The 16,478-nt window shown below is 35.0% G+C and overlaps 1 protein-coding gene and 1 pseudogene across 1 annotated transcript; both read right to left on the bottom strand.

Annotated features, from left to right (window-relative positions):
• Nucleotides 1-272: 272 nt before the first annotated feature.
• LOC148565877 (protein FAR1-RELATED SEQUENCE 5-like) lies at nucleotides 273-2,426 on the bottom strand (annotated as a pseudogene).
• Nucleotides 2,427-14,532: 12,106 nt separating this feature from the next.
• On the bottom strand, nucleotides 14,533-16,450 carry LOC148565876 (uncharacterized). The gene is made up of 3 exons (XM_088487280.1): nucleotides 15,561-16,450; nucleotides 14,670-14,721; nucleotides 14,533-14,625 (listed from the first exon to the last, which is right to left on the bottom strand). Exons 1-3 carry the CDS (start codon nucleotides 16,448-16,450, stop codon nucleotides 14,533-14,535), a joined length of 1,035 nt encoding a protein of 344 aa, XP_088343406.1.
• Between the last annotated feature and the right edge of the window lie 28 nt (nucleotides 16,451-16,478).

The following is a 16,478-nucleotide window of genomic DNA, read 5'->3' as shown; positions in this document are numbered from 1 at the left end:
TCAATTCGTACGTTGAAGATAATTATTGGAGTAATTTTATTATAATAAAAAGTACTCAAACTATGACTTATACATATTACATCCTATTTGTGATACAGATATATGTCCCAATCAAGGAGAATGATCACTGGTATCTGATGGTAATGAGCATTCCTGACAAAATACTTTATCACTTAGACTCTCACTGTAAGGTTGAAGATGATGAACCACGCAAGCATCATATTAGAAATATAGTAAGTACTCCTACTATAGAAACAAAGTTAATAATATCATTACTTCAAATAGTAAAGCACACTAGTATTATAGGGAGTGGCTCTTTCTGAAATAATATCATCAGAGAAGTATGCAGAATGTGGTATACAAGACACAGTGAATTTCGAGGGTTGGGAAGTCCGTAATGCAATAGGTATTCCTAGGTGCATAAATAGGTAATTATTCAAATTGTTGGCTAGTTGTCTAAACCAATCCATCAAACAACCGTATTGACTAAGCATCAAAGAATCCCAATGAAATCCGACCGCATTTTGCAAACCAACTTTGGCAGTCTTGGTCCACCTAGGCAAGACTAATGACCCTGGCAACTCTTTTATATCTTCATGCACTAAGACGCAAACTATGTGTTCACAAGGTATGCCAAATGATTCTATTCTCATACATGAACAATTGAATTCCATCTCAATGTCACAACAGAATACACGCCACATCTCATTTGGCGTTCGGTCCAAACCGACAGAGTAAATCACATAAGAGCATGTTTGCCTCATATTTATTACCTTCATTGATGCAGCCCGTATAAGGATTGGTTGGAACATATAAAATATTGATAGGTTGTAAACATTGGCAGCACTCCTCTCTAACTGTTGAAAACAGGTTTGCATACTGGGTCTCCCATTCACAGAGGCGAGGTCAGCCTGGACCTCTTTCCACCTTATATGGTCAACACAACGATTAAAGTGTTGAATGAACTCAACCAGATTGTACCTTGAGTTGACATATTTTGCAATGATCGAGTTTAATCCCTCGCACCGAGAAGTATTCCGAAAACCAGTAAAAAACTTCCCTCTTATATGTGCAGTTGCCCATGAATGTCTCTTTTTATACATATCTAGGACCCAATTCTTGTTTTCGACACCAAATCCCTCAACCATTTCAAACCACTTTTGACGAAATACATCAATTTCATAGTCGCCTAGCATACACTTTTTAAACATGGAGGTAAACTGGGGCTTGCCAATGTTACTTGTTGCATTGCGAATCAGATGCTATGCACATAATCTATGATGTGCATTAGGAAACTCTTTCTCAATGGCGAACTTCATTGATAGATCACCATCCGTGATCACCGAAACATGTTCTTTCCCATTCATTGCCGCCTTCAGTTGTTGTAGCAACCACCTATATGTGTCTTTTTCCTCATCGCAAATTAAAGCAGCAGCAAAGATAATTGTTTGATTATGATGATTGATACCAGAAAATACCACCAGTGGACACATATATTTATTTCTCTTATAGGTAGCATCAAAAGCCAGTACGTCGCCAAATAATGAGTAGTCTGCCCTACTGAGACCATCACACCAGAATAAATTGCGCAAAGTACTATCAGCATCCATGTGATGATTATAATAGAGAGAAGGGTCATTTGTTGCTTGATCTTCTAGATACTTCAAAACTGCATATGCATCATTGGGTAATTGGCGCCTCTGCTTTGCTATTTTATTGTACATGTCCCTTTGCGTGAAAGAGAGATACTCGTAGCCACCTGCCTGATTTTCTAATGCCCGATATATCTGTCCAACACTAATCCCACCCTTTTTCATGTTAACCATGTGGCCAATATCAGCCTCGGACATGAATCTATGCCCAGGGAGCAATCCAGTCAACCGAGGATCCAGAAGCGGATGATTGTGTTCATCAGAAAAATAAGAAATAAACCAACGACCACTAGGTGCATCTACACGAATCTCCATCATTGCACTGCAGCCACACCTTGTCTCGGGTGTAGGTTTTCTCTTAAGGTTTTCGATGCCGTAATTATTTGGCGGTCTAAATCCTTCACGATGACATACAAAATTCTTCAACTTAAGTGCGCTCGCACGACTCTTCCTAGTCCCGTTCTTCCGAGCACTAAAGCCTCTTGTCCTTGCATATCTATTGTAGAACTCAAATGCAATGTCGACATCAGAAAAGTGAAAATGACATACATCTTCATCCCCGATGTTCCAAAATTCAATCATCCTAATGTCTTCGAGTGAGTCAATGTTATACCCTTCATCGAAGCCGTGAAAATCGAACATTGGTTCCACATTTGTGTCATCCTCATCCATATAATCCACATCAACTTCCTCATGTTTTTCTTCCTCCTGCTCATACTGATCATATGATGTATGCTCGCTATTAACCCCTTCATGAGAAAATTCCTGACCCATAACTTCCTAAACACCAATACACAATTCAAAATGAAACTTAAATTTGTATATAAATTACCAAACACCGAGTACCAGCCATCATAAATCACAATCTTTTAAAATTGAAATCAATCCAATAGTGTCAATCTTAGGAATCATGGAATTGGACACGAGTTTCATTTATTATATTAAGGGGAAATGAAGAAGCGTGAATCCAAAATCTAATGGTGAAACTATAAGAGTAAAAACAGAAAGACAAGAACAATTGGCAATGCCAGCTATGCATGCGGTGGGTGCAAAGGACAACAAAATATTAAAGAGTATATATCCTCTATCTATAATCTATCTATATTTCTGATTCCATGTCACAAAATCCCCGCCGCTCACGGCCACTGAAGAACACATCGTTTCTCCTTTGAGAACCCCGCAAAGTTTGCTTGGCTGCCACCTCAATCCATAGAAACAGATTGCTCGCAAGATTAGATATGCATATGCCATTCCTGCTGAAATGACCCTATTTTAAACACATTGTTTTCTTTGAGTTGATTGATGAGGTGTTTAATTTTCTCTTTATATATTGTGAAAGGCACTTTCCTGTGCCAGCTGCTGCATCAGTACACAGAAGTGGTTTTGGCAATTTGTATAGAGTGGTGGCAAATTTACAGAGAGATAGGTACTCAAATCCATAGAACATGGATGTGAGGAAATTTATTCATTAAAAGTATTGTGTTTGGAATCTTAGGGTTCTTAATTGCTAATGACTTGGAACAACATGACAACTATTTTGGACAAACCATGTTCAGTGGCGCCATTAAATACAACAACATTACAAGCCTTATAATAATTAATAACTATTCATTATTTCAATCCTTTCATTCAAACTGTAAAATCTGCATAACATTTAAGTTTTCAAACTTGTATCATGTCATTAAGATACAAGGTCAGAGGACCATTTTGTGACACATGATTTTCTCTATAAGCATACGTATGGATTTAGCTAGCTTGTTTGTAACTATACATTTTAAGAATACTGGGCCAAGTTGAATGAATAATATAAAATAATGGTGAGGTCAATTTTACATTAATCTACATATATGCTTACAAATTACAAGAACATAAGAAAAACACCTACTTGTAACATAGGATGGTAGTGAAGTCACAAGATATGGAAGCTGTGATATGTTTAAGAACTAATAACCAGAGCAGAAATGAACTAGATATGTCACATATATGGTATACAATAAATCAAGTGCTACTTCATCCTAACCTTTTGATGTTATCAAATAGTGATCTGCTAGAGTGAAGACTCAAAGAATCCAGATGAAGTATGATTGGCCTTGATTCATCACCTTTATCCGGGATACAAATAATGATCAAGTTCCAATTAAGACTGAATACATAAAACATTACAAGAAAAAGAATCCAGAAATGAGAGAATAGACAAGAGAGATTAAAATATAACAATAAAAATGACCCTGCTGCCAATATAAAATTGAGCATGAAGTGCATTTATAGGAGCACAGAAAACATAACTATAAAAATTTACAGTTAAATAACCCATTCTTCATTTGTTTTTTCTTACCAGTTTTTCTTCTCCCACTATTTCTTCTAATATGAAAAACTCATAAGGCAGAATAGACTTAAAATATATCAAAGAAAAAACTTATTAAATAAGCTGAAAGTTCTGACTATTTATGATGTGTTTTTATGTTCAACTTGGCACAAATGGTACTGGGAACCTGGGAGGTGAATTAGCCATCTTTACACATTTGGTTTACGCATATTCCTAACTCCTAAGCAATATGGCACTGATACCTGTATGATTCTTAAATGAATTCAGGATCTGGAAAAACCACAACTTGTACAAAGTATGCGTATTATCATCAGAAGAAGGGCTGGAAGCCAGCACTTGTATGTGCAGATACATTCAGAGCTGGTGCATTTGATCAATTGAAGCAATAAAATATACAAATAAAATTATTTTCAATGAAAATACTGAATAGATCTCTAAGTTTTAATTGCAAGCATAATTAAATTTCTTGACTATTGAGAAAAAAACGAATTCCTAATCGAACGCCAAAAAGTAGAGAAAGCGCATCAATCATCAAACCACAACACCAATAAAATCACAACGATAATAGTTCTCCAAGAAATCTAATCACAACGATAAAATGTGTACCAAGATGCATTAATCTAGATATACCAAAATTTTCACATGGAAGATAACGTTATCTAATATATGTAGTTAATCTTACTTGGAGAGACAGATTTACATATGATAATAACACAATAATAAGATGGAAAGGGTGGACAATTTAGTCTCAAGATTATGGAGGCTAAAGGAAAAGCAGTCAGTCCTACAAATTAACGTACCATTCCTAGGCGTTGATTATTTATATCATGAGGTGACTACTGTCATGACCAGCCAAATGAGAAATTATGCTCTCCAAGAAATCTAATCTCTCTCAGTTTCTCGTCTTGCGCGGCATTAAACAGTATGCAGCATTAAACAACACACACTCAATCTTATCAGATTAGAAGGGTCTAGATTTCCCTCCAAACAAAATTACTAGAATCTTCTCTCATTTTCTATTTTTTCCTATAGAGATTTACAGAAAGATTACAGAACAAGCCCATAGCAATTTTCAACGAAGATTTTGAAGATAAGGACTTGTTAAGATTCTTAGGCGTGTTAAATCAGCTCAAATCCCTTCCTACTCTAGCAGTAATCTACTAATTCAATATACAAACAACAAACACAATCTATTTACACAGCAAAGCTATAAGCTGTGATCCTATCAAATTAATTCATGCAATTTAATTAAGTCCTAACCAATCAAAAAGTGAACCACAGTGGGAGGAAACTTAGTTGAATGCAATCAAAATCATTTAACATCAATTTTTCCCTTTTAAACTTTCCAAATTCACACATAACCTGGATAGTTTATTCTTTCTTTAAAAAAAAGTTATGGAATCAACTACCAAGTTTAAGATATGCATATTTGGTTAAAATTCATTGCATTTCAAAAGTCCAAAAAAAAATTTACAAGAATGAACTGCTAACATACCTTTTTCTGATTTGCGGCTTTTCTAGGAAGGTATTTTCCTCTATCCTCCCTTCATGCTTTAGCCAATGCAGACCTTTCTTCCTTGCTCCGCCTTTGCTTTACATGAACCTAGAAGGTGCATGAATATTTTCAATCAGAGGGTAGTATGAAATTTAGAAAACCACCACATAAACACCATCTCATTTAGTTATAGTTGTGTTTTTCTCTTTTTGCATAGATTGCAGATAGATATCATCCAGATACCAAATAAGACAACCTAAAGTACTTACTTCAAGTGTCATGCTATCTATTCGCTTCAAACTTAGTTTATCAGAATTTGGAACCTTATTTCTTGCTTCATGTTCTTCCTACAAATCACCATAAAAAAAATTGAAACTGACTTCTGACTAAAAGCTATTACGGTTAGAAATAGATATTACCGAACAAGAAATGGGCAAACCTTTTGGAAATCAGCAAACTTTCTTTTCTTTGCTGAGTCTTTCTTTCTTCTATTCGTACCTACACTTTCATCATCACCAGAATTGTTTCTAAAATGCCGCACAAAAGTATGGTAAGTATAAATTGCCAAGTATAAGCATGCAAAGGGAGAAACAGATTATAGCCAAAGAACGAGCAAACAAAAAAGTAATACAAATATGTTCACCTCAGCGGTGAAAATTAGCATTCATGTCCTCCCAGGGGATTCATTGCCACCCAGGGTTTCAAGAAATCCAGAAGGATCAATTTTTGCTTTCTCAATGACAGAAAGTGCAGACAGAACCTTCTCCGCTGCTACCTTTCTTGTCTTAGCTGTATCTTTTAGCACTTTTACACTTTCCTCTACTTCCTAAGTAGCCATGAAAATAAATAAATAAATCATATCAAATTCAAATCAAAACACCAAGGAAACTCGAAGCAGGGCAAAAATCATTGCCTGAAAAGCTACCCTAAGGATTCAAAATTCATCATCTTGACTATTCTAAAAGAATCAAACCAAACTAAAAAGAAGGCAGAGGAAAAAGTATACCTTGCTGGGTTTGTCGTCCTCAACAAGAAGTGGGGTTGAGGAAAGTTGTCCTATTTCAGTGTCATCAAGGGTCGCTCTGGTTCTCGTTCTTTCTCTGCGAAATTTAACAGGGTGGTGATACTGATAGTTCGTTCCTCGGAGTCTGTGAGGAGCGGCGGCGGACACAGGGAGCGGCGGCGTCTGATGCGTGTTGTGGCGGCGAGAATAGGCGAACCAGAGATACAGCAGAGGAAGAAGATGAGAAAATGGCATTGATTGAAATTGATTCTATAAACCCTAGCAGACCTCTCTTCTTCTTTGAATCTGAAACTAAAAGATAAAGGAAAAAAGTGTAAATAACAAAAGTTAAAGAGATCAAAATCTATTTAATAAATTTTTCAAAAAAAAAAAAAAAACGGGGTACATTTTGTAATTATTTTTATGGTGGTTAATGATAAGCCTACAAAAATGTAGGAGCAAGGAATCCATGGTCCCATAATTAATTTATTTATCATGTTGAGTTAGGTTTTAGTAAATTTAATTTTCTAATAGTTATAAATAGTAAATAACAACAATAAGTACTCTTAGGTACTCTGTTGTTCGTTTTTAATTTTTAAGTTTTGTATTTATTCATATGACAAACCTAGTCTCAATCTAATTTTATATTTTCTTCATTAAAATCAAATCTAGACTACGAGAAAATTGTAAAATTATTTTCATTCAGAACTAGCTGATTAGGACAACATTTGACTGCTTCCACTGATTCCGAATCTAGATGTAGGACACCAGGCAAAGGAAAGTGTAGTTTAGGGTATAAGAGGTGCAAAATCACAATATATTCAAGGCACTCTTGATATATATGTTTGGACTCATAGAGGAACACAAATGCTGGTATCTAGTCATACTAGACACTACTGGATTCGGCGGCAGCAAGCAGGTGTATTGTCATCCTTATCGGCTAGTTCTGAATGAAATAATTTTGTAGCTTTCTGATGAAATCGTGGTTTGGATATGATTTTAGTGAAAAAATAAGATTGAAGTAGAAGAAAAAGACAAAAAAAAAATTATCGTATAAATAAATACAAAATACAAAACTTAAAATTGAAAACCAACAATAGAGTACTTCGAGTACCTATTGTTGTTATCCACTGTTTATAGTTATTAAAAAATTAACTTTACTAAAATCCAATTCAATATAGTAAATAGATGAACTACGGTTATGAGGTCATTAGTATTGCTAATTTTGACCTCTAACCAAAACAAATGTTTTTATCATTCTAATTAAAGTTACAAAAATAAATACTATCCAAAAATTATTTAACCATATGAATTGATTAAATTAATTAGTTTTATAATTTATTTATTATAATTGATTTGATTTAATGATTGAAAAGAATAAATTTAAAAACACTTTCACAAACATGACATGCTAGCTTCATTATTAAGTAAAAAAAAATAATTTTAATAATATATAATAGATTAAACCAATCATTGTTATAAAATATTACAAAATAATAATAATAATCATTTAATATAATTAGGTTCAAAATATTCATTAATTAAGAAGCTAATTTTTCAACTTCTTGAATTTAAATTTATCTATTTGGTGTAAATATAGAATTAATTATATCCCATAAAAATTATTTGTGTCATAAATCTATGCACAAAGCATACAAATATTAATATTAACATTCTTTATTTTACGGTCATATTGAATATTATTTATTGACCGTGAGGTGTGAACAATTCTCAACTCAACGGTTGTATATAATAGACAATATAAAAATAATATTATAACATATTTATATATGATAAAAAAATAAATTTTGCATATTTTCTTAAATACATTCATAATAAGTTAAAAAAATAAAATATTCTCATTTTACTTAACATAAACTAGCATCAACTTATATGTGCTTGATATTAGAAAAAAAATAACATGTTAAGAATGTTAAGAAAGATAGTTAAGTTTATTATTTACTCTTTTCAATTACTTTTTAAATTTTAAATTTTTATCTTTATTTTTCTTCTTTTTTATTTATCATCTATAATTTTGTGTCTATTATATCTTATTCCGTAAAAAATCATGTTGTCCAACCGAAACAAATTTTATTTTTTGACAATTTTCCTTTTCTTTTATTCTAAATAATGACTGCTACTAAAATCCACACTCTAGAAAAAGCATTTTTTCCACTTTAGCCCACCACTTAAGTTTTTTTTTACTAGCCCAAATATGCCCCATACATGAACACTTAATCACGAATCAATATCATTAATCTCACTTGCTAGGAACGAAAAACGAAAACTTAGAATTGTTCTACAATCAATGAAACTTACCTGCGTTACAATCTAAACTTGACACATAGCGTCAACATCACATGCTTATTTTCGGCGTCCTCACCAGAGAATTTCCCAAATTAGAATATAAGCTACATGTATATATGATAAGGGGGTTAAAGTCATGCATTCATAATGTTAAAGTAGATAGATCATGCATATCTGTTATAAAAAAGAATTAATCTCTACATCTAAGTCATTTAACCAACTAAATTCAACCAAGTAGTTTTAACCTAATTCACCTCCACGCACCACTACTTCTAACAAACTTTTGACTTAATGCGTGAATATACATAATTGTCTTTTTCATGTGGATTTCGTTTTCTTTTTCGAATTTTCTCAACATTTTCTGCATTCTCTAGTTCTCTTTCATCTCTGCATTTCTCTTTCTTTTTTATGTTCTCTTCGTTCTTTATATTCTCTTCATTCAAGATCAATGCTCTTTTATCTAATTTGAAAATTTGATCAAAGTTTTTGAAATCAAGCTGTGAAATAAGCTTTGAACAGGTATTTTGTTTTCGAAGACAATGAATGATTCAAGTTTAAGCTGTCAATTGAACCAAGGCAAATTGGATTATTATTTTGAATCGAATTAAGTGGTTGAGGTGTGGTTCGAATCTAGTTAATGTAGTTCGTTAGTAGTTTATGATTTTGTAGTTAAATAATTTTATTTTTATTTGTGAACATTATTGTTCATGGTTGATGGTTTGAATTTGAATGTAATATACGAGTTCTGAATCTGAATTATTATTTTGATGAATCTGTTCTGTTTTCAGTTTTTGTATATTTAGAATTATAAATTGGTGTATTTGGAAATATTTTCAGTGTATTTTCAAGTTCATGCTGTCAATTAAACCAGGGCAAATTGTATTATTGTTTTGAATCGAATCAAGTGACTGAGGTGTGGTTCGAATCTAGTTAATATAGTTGGTTAGTATTTTATGATTCTGTAGTTGAATAATTTTGTTTTTGTTTGTAAAAATTATTGTTCATGGTTGATGGTTTGAATTTGAATATAATGTACGAGTTTTGAATCTAAATTATTATTTTGATGAATATGTTCCATTCCCAGTTTTGGGGTATTTGGAATTATAAATTGGTGTATTTTCAAGTTTAGACTGTCAATTGAACCAAAGCGAATTGTATTATTGTTTTGAATCAAATCAAGTGGCTGAGATGTAGTTCAAATCTAATTAATGTAGTTCGTTAGTAGTTTATGATTTTGTAGTTGAATAATTTTATTTTTGTTGCGAAAATTGTTGTTCATGATTGATGGTTTGAATTGAATGTAATATAGTACAAGTTCTGAATCTGAATTATTATTTTGATAAATATGTTTCGTTCCTAGTTTTGATGTATTTTAAATTATAAATTGGTTTATCTTGAAAACGCTTTCGGTGTATTTTCAGTTTCTATGGGATGTTGATGAGCAGCTTGTGCTAAAAGTTTGGATGACTTTTAACACACTTGAAGAAGTTAGAAAATTCTACAAAGATTATTCTAAAACTTATTTAAATCCAAAATACACAAAATTACTTAATAATAACTTAAAATTCCTTCTCTTCCTTCTTTTTCTTCTTCATTATTGTAAACTTCACAAAATTAATAAATATTTAGCCAATAAATTCATTATTATTCAAAGAAATTAGAAAATTAAATTTTTTATAATCTAGAGAAGTAGAAATATTTAAAATATGAATTTTGACACTAATTTTAAAGATTTTGGCTCAAAACCGGATCAACGAGCCAAACCAATTAGACCGGATCCAAACTGGGCCCAAAGCCCAAGATATAAAACACATAACTTAGCTCTTTCCTCATCATTCTTCCATTTCCACACTGAAGAAGGGAAAGGGAATTGTAAGAACCATAACTTCATTGCTTCCAAAAATTCAATCTATCATATCTCTCAATCCGCAACTCTGATTGACAAGTCATTAGCGGCTACATGTTCGTCTCGAAATTTTCTTCAAAATCATCTAAACAATGAGGTAAGAAAGTCGATTTTCTCACCCAGCCTTCTCCTCTTAAGTTTAAAAATTGTTGAGTTTTGATATTAATGAATTGAATGATTTTGATTGTTTAAGTAAACTCTAGCAGCGAAAAATCGTTGGGTTTTTCCAAAACGATCGTGGGAATGGTGAAAACCATCAAACCCTTGAAAATTATTGAAATTGGGAACCTTATGTTAATTATAGTGATATTGTGTGAATTAGATTGTATTTCTTGTTGATTTGGTGTTCAATTGGTGGTTTGGAACGAAATTTCGGTGGTTGGGCTAGCAGAATTGATATTTGGAAGCTTGGAGCTTGTGAAAAGGGAGTATTTTGAGATTTTTTTGGCTTGGAGAGGAATCGGCTAAGGTATGGTTTTGGTTTCTCGTAGTTAATGTTTAATATCACGTGAAAACTTAGGCTAGAAGACTTTAAGATAGGAATGAACTGAGTGAATTGTTGATTGAATTGTGTATGTGATATATGAATTGTGAAATAAAGGGTGATTGAGCTTGTATGTGCTGAGGTATAATTTTAATGATTATGAAATGATGATGATTGGGATGTTGTTGAGGGTTGAGGGTGGATTGTGAATTGATTGAATTTGTATATTGGCATGTTGTGGTATGAATGGGTAGTGTAAGAACCTGGTTAGGGACAGTAGAGACTGTTTTGATTGTGAAAATTATTGGTTTGGAATTGAGGATTTTAGAAAGAAACTAGAGATTTTGTAAACTTTGGTAAAAGTTAATTTTTGACCAACTTCGATGAGTCATAACTTGGCTTTCAGCTCAAATTTTATAAAACTTATTTTGAATGAAAATTAGGCTCGTGAAATTTACAACGTTTGAAAAATGGACTAAAAATAATTTTTAACAAAAAAGTTATATGCGTTCAAAGTTGGATGTGTAAAACTGATTTCTACATACTTAACAGCTTTTCTGTAAAACACAAGGCATACGTACGCGAACACATGTATGCGTACGTGAGAATTCTTTTTGTTTAACACACACGCATATGCATGAGGTGGATGCGTACGCGACTTTATCAACTTTTACACTCATGCGTACACATGAGGCATGCGTATGCACGAATTGCCAAAATTTGAAAGTACGCATATGCGGCGGTGTTCATGGGTACGCGAGTCACCCCCTCTGTTTTGAGTATCCGCATATATAACAACCCAAATTTTTATGCCAACATAATATTTTTCAAAAAATATTAGTCTCAGCAATTAGTTTTATTTCGATGAGTCAATTCTGTGTTTTAAAGTAAAATAAATGATAATATAATTTTATTATTATGCTATTAATTTATTTTACATGCTATAATTATAACAGAGCTTAGATAATAATAATATTATTATTATTATTATCAAGTCCGATATTTGCCGATATAAGTAATTATCAGTATTTCTTGATGAGCTTAGAGTTGCTAATGCTTCATCAAATATCTTTCATCCTTAAGTTACTAATGCCATTTATATTAGTAACTCATATATTTAACGCTATATATATTATTACTTGTGTTTTAATATATTCCGTTTTTATAATTATTCGTTTAAGATATTTATAACTTGAACCGCTGAATCAGCAACTCTGAAACACAACACCCAACCTATAATTAACCAAGCCATGTCACCTAATCTTTTCATTAAGCAAATCTCCTTCTATGATTATAAACCATCCACAGCAGAACCATATTTTTTTTGGTGACTAAACAAGGAAAGAAACAAAGCAAAAACTATTCTAAATCCGAGCGGATGATTCGTTGGAGATCAACACCAGGCTCAGACCAAATAACATGATTAGAGTTACTCTTGGCACCATATTTAGCCATCCAATCCGCAGCTCTATTTGCTTCTCGGGACACCCATTCAACGTGAACAAGCCAAGGACGAGATAAAAGCTCCTGAATCTTGTGAACCAAATCTGTTACTTCAGATGGATACCTACTTGTAAGCTCATGCATGATGGGCAGAATGTCAAGGCAATCTGTTTCACATATAATATCCCTTAAACCGCAATCCCAAGCTAAAACCAGCCCCCTCCAAGCAGCAAATAATTCACATCTGATTATAGACCAAGGGGGAATGCTTCCAGAGCAGCCCGAGATCCAATCTCCCTTAGAATCTCTAATAATACACCCAAATCCCGCTAAATTTGAATCCATATACAAGCTTGCATCACAATTAACTTTAAAACTATTGCCTACCGGTGGTTCCCAACACAGACAATTTCGGAGAGACCTAAAAGCATTGCATCGATTCCTATAAACCTGTAAGTCCTTGGCGGTAATTCTGGCCAAGGCAACAACCTTATGGTCTGTCCAAGGGTTGTCAGTGTTGAATATGTCATTGCACCTATGTCTCCATACCCACCAAAGCCCTGCACCAAAGGACGCCTCATTGTTAGCCAAGGCCTTCCGAAACCACTCTTCAAGAGCATTACCAGCCGTCGAGTCCAGGATACTAGGATCCAACATATACCAGATTGCCTTTGATCGTTCACAGTCTCTAAGGCAATGCTCCATAGTCTCCTGCGCCTTGTTACATCTCTTACATATATCTGAAGAAGTTAAATGCCGCTTGAATCGAAAGGTCTCAGTTGGTAGAGCATCATGTAAGCTAAGCCACATAGTAAATTTGAACTTCTCTGGAATGTTTGTGTTCCACAACCAGTTCCAATTACTGTTGGCATTCCAATTTAATGTTTTCTTTAATAACCATCTGTAACCCTCCCTTGCACTATACTTTTTTGTTGCTGCAGGCCACCACTCCCACTGTGGCTCCAACTCAGTCAAACTAGGATATCTCAGACCACAAATAAACTGCTTAATCTCATGCGGAATAGGCGTGGTAAGACTATCAACCTCCCAAGACACCCCTTTCCACAAGTCAGCCACCATGAAATCTGATTCAGAAATATGTACATAAGGAACAAGGTTGCAAAGCTTACCAAAAGGAGTCCACTCATCATACCAAACTGATTTGTGGACATCTCCAATATTCCAATGAAGCCCTTCCTTGAGATGCTCATAGGCACTAACAATGTTCTTCCAGGTGGCCGATGAAGAATTTCTACTGTTTCCGTTCATACCAGATTGATTCCTGAGATATTTATGCTTCAGAACCTGCACCCATAACTTCTCACTATTATTTAGACAATCCCATACCAACTTTCCTAGAAGCGCCATGTTAGCACAGGAAGTATCCCTAATACCCAATCCTCCTGCCTTTTTAGGAGTTATGGCGACCTCCCACTTGACCAGAGGCAGCCCTTTTCTAGTCGCTTGGCCTTTCCATAAGAATTGTCTCATCAAGGAATCAATTTTATTACATGCATACTTCGGGAGAAGAGAAATTTGCATTTCATAAACTGGGATAGAGGCCATAACCGATTTAACAAGACAAAGCCTCCCTGCCTTATTCAGTAGGCGTCCTTTCCAACTGGAGAGCTTTCTCGAAATTTTTTCAATAATCTCCTGAGCCGTCTTCCTGGAAGCTCTGGCATGACTGATGTTAATTCCCAGGTATTTACCCAAATCATTGCTGAACCGGATGTTAGAGACCCCTGAGAGAACATCTTTTCTCCTCTCCGACACCCTCTTGGAACACTGGGCCTTTGACTTATGAAGATTTACCTTTAAACCTGACGCTCTAGAAAACAAGTCCAAACAATGAATGACCTCTATTACTTGAGCTTTTGATGCCTTACAGAAAAGCAAAAGATCATCTGCAAACATCAAATGAGAGAGTCGTGGTCCATTCCTAGAAACCGCAACTGGGTTCCACAAACCTTGGGAAACTCTATGAGAGATAAAGCAGGCAAGCATTTCTATACAGAGTACAAATAGATAAGGAGACATAGGATCTCCTTGCCTCAACCCTCTCTTCGGATTGAAATTTTGGAGCCTGTTCCCATTCCACAAAACTGCCAACGAAGAGGAAGTCACACAATTCAATATAAGATTAATGGTAGCCTTTGGAAACCTAAACCGAACCAAAGTAGCTTCCAGAAAACGCCAGTCTACCCTGTCATAAGCTTTTTCCAAATCAATCTTGAATGCCATGGTCCCTTTTCGAGACTTGGTGTTCCTCATGAAGTGCATAATCTCTTGAGCAATGATAATATTCTCTGTGGTTCCTCTTCCTGGAATGAACCCTCCTTGCAAAGGACCAATGATCTCCGACAGGAAAGGTCTGAACCTGTTAACTAGAACCTTTGTGACAATTTTATAAATTACATTACATAAGCTAATAGGCCGAAACTCCCGTAAGGAAGAGGGAACTTCCACTTTAGGAATTAGAACAATGAGAGTATCGAAAATAGCCGCATTCAATGGCTCACCCTCAAAGGCTCGCTTGACCAGTCTACACACATCGTTGCTAAGAGAGTCCCAGAACTCTTTGTAGAAAATTGCTTGAAATCCATCTGGCCCTGGGGCTTTAAATGAACTCATGGTCATCACAGCTCTTTTAACCTCTTCAGACGTCACCGGTTCCACTAACTTTTGACAAGCCTCAGTACTAAGAGACGGGCAAGGAAAAGGCCCCATGGCGTCCAGGTCAATATCCTCCCTTGTAGAAAAGAGCTTTTGAAAGAAAGAATTTGCCGCCATTTCTAGAGTCGTAGTCTCCGTGGCCCAAGACCCATCCTCCAAAAATAACCCATGAATTTTGTTCCTCTTTCTCCTGATAACTGTCTGCAGATGAAAAAATTTTGTATTTCTGTCTCCACATCTCACCCATTGTTCTCTAGATTTTTGATACCACAACAACTCTTCTTGAAGAAGGACATCATTCAGTTCCTGATGCAAAACTTGCTCTTTGATCCTAAGCTGTTGATCCTCCCGACTTTCCAGAGTAATCTGAACGTCATTCAAAAGCCTCTCCAACTCCCTTTTCTTAACAAAAATATTGCCAAAAACCTTTTTATTGAAGTTAGTTGCATCTTTTTGAACCTCCAACAAACATTTGACTACATCCGGAGCTCCTCTATTCCAAGCTGTATCAACAACATTCCTAAAAAGAGGATGAGTCATCCACGCAGCCTGGAATCTGAACGGACGATGGCCCTTGGTAGCCCTCTTTGCCATCTTGCACCTAGTGAATAATGGGCAATGATCAGAGTGAAGGCGCGCCAGCACCTCAGTATAAGCCTCCGGAAACATTAGTCGCCAGTCCTGGTTGATGACTGCTCTATCAAGCTTCTTGGCCACCTGCACCCCACCTTTCACCTTCCTGTACCAAGTGAATCTTCTCCCAATAGCCCCCATATCAAACAGCCCACAATCCTCTAATGTTTCCGCAAATTGTTCTGCTCTGGCAAGTCTAAATTGCCCCCCTCTAACTTCACTCTGCAACAAAACATCATTAAAGTCCCCTAACACAATCCAAGGTCCGTGGATCATATTAGCAATCCTTGTCAAGTCACCCCACAGTTCTTTACGCCGATGTATATGCGGATTAGCATACACCGCACTGCAGTAACTAGATGTATTGCCCATAGTGATTTCAAAACTGATACATTGATCAACTACATCCAATACTCTCACCGAAATATTTGAATTAGAACATAGAACCCAGATACCCCCACTATGACCATTAGCCTCAACAATACCAACACCCTGGTAACCTAGATTATTCCAAAAAGATTTCATCCTCTCGAAAGCAATATGGGTTTCAAAC

Source organism: Arachis ipaensis, chromosome B5 (genome assembly GCF_059453495.1).
Source record: "Arachis ipaensis isolate K30076 ecotype BB chromosome B5, ASM5945349v1, whole genome shotgun sequence".
Lineage (NCBI taxonomy): Eukaryota > Viridiplantae > Streptophyta > Magnoliopsida > Fabales > Fabaceae > Arachis > Arachis ipaensis.
Note: the sequence above shows the minus strand (reverse complement) of the source record. Positions and strands in the feature narration are given on the sequence as shown.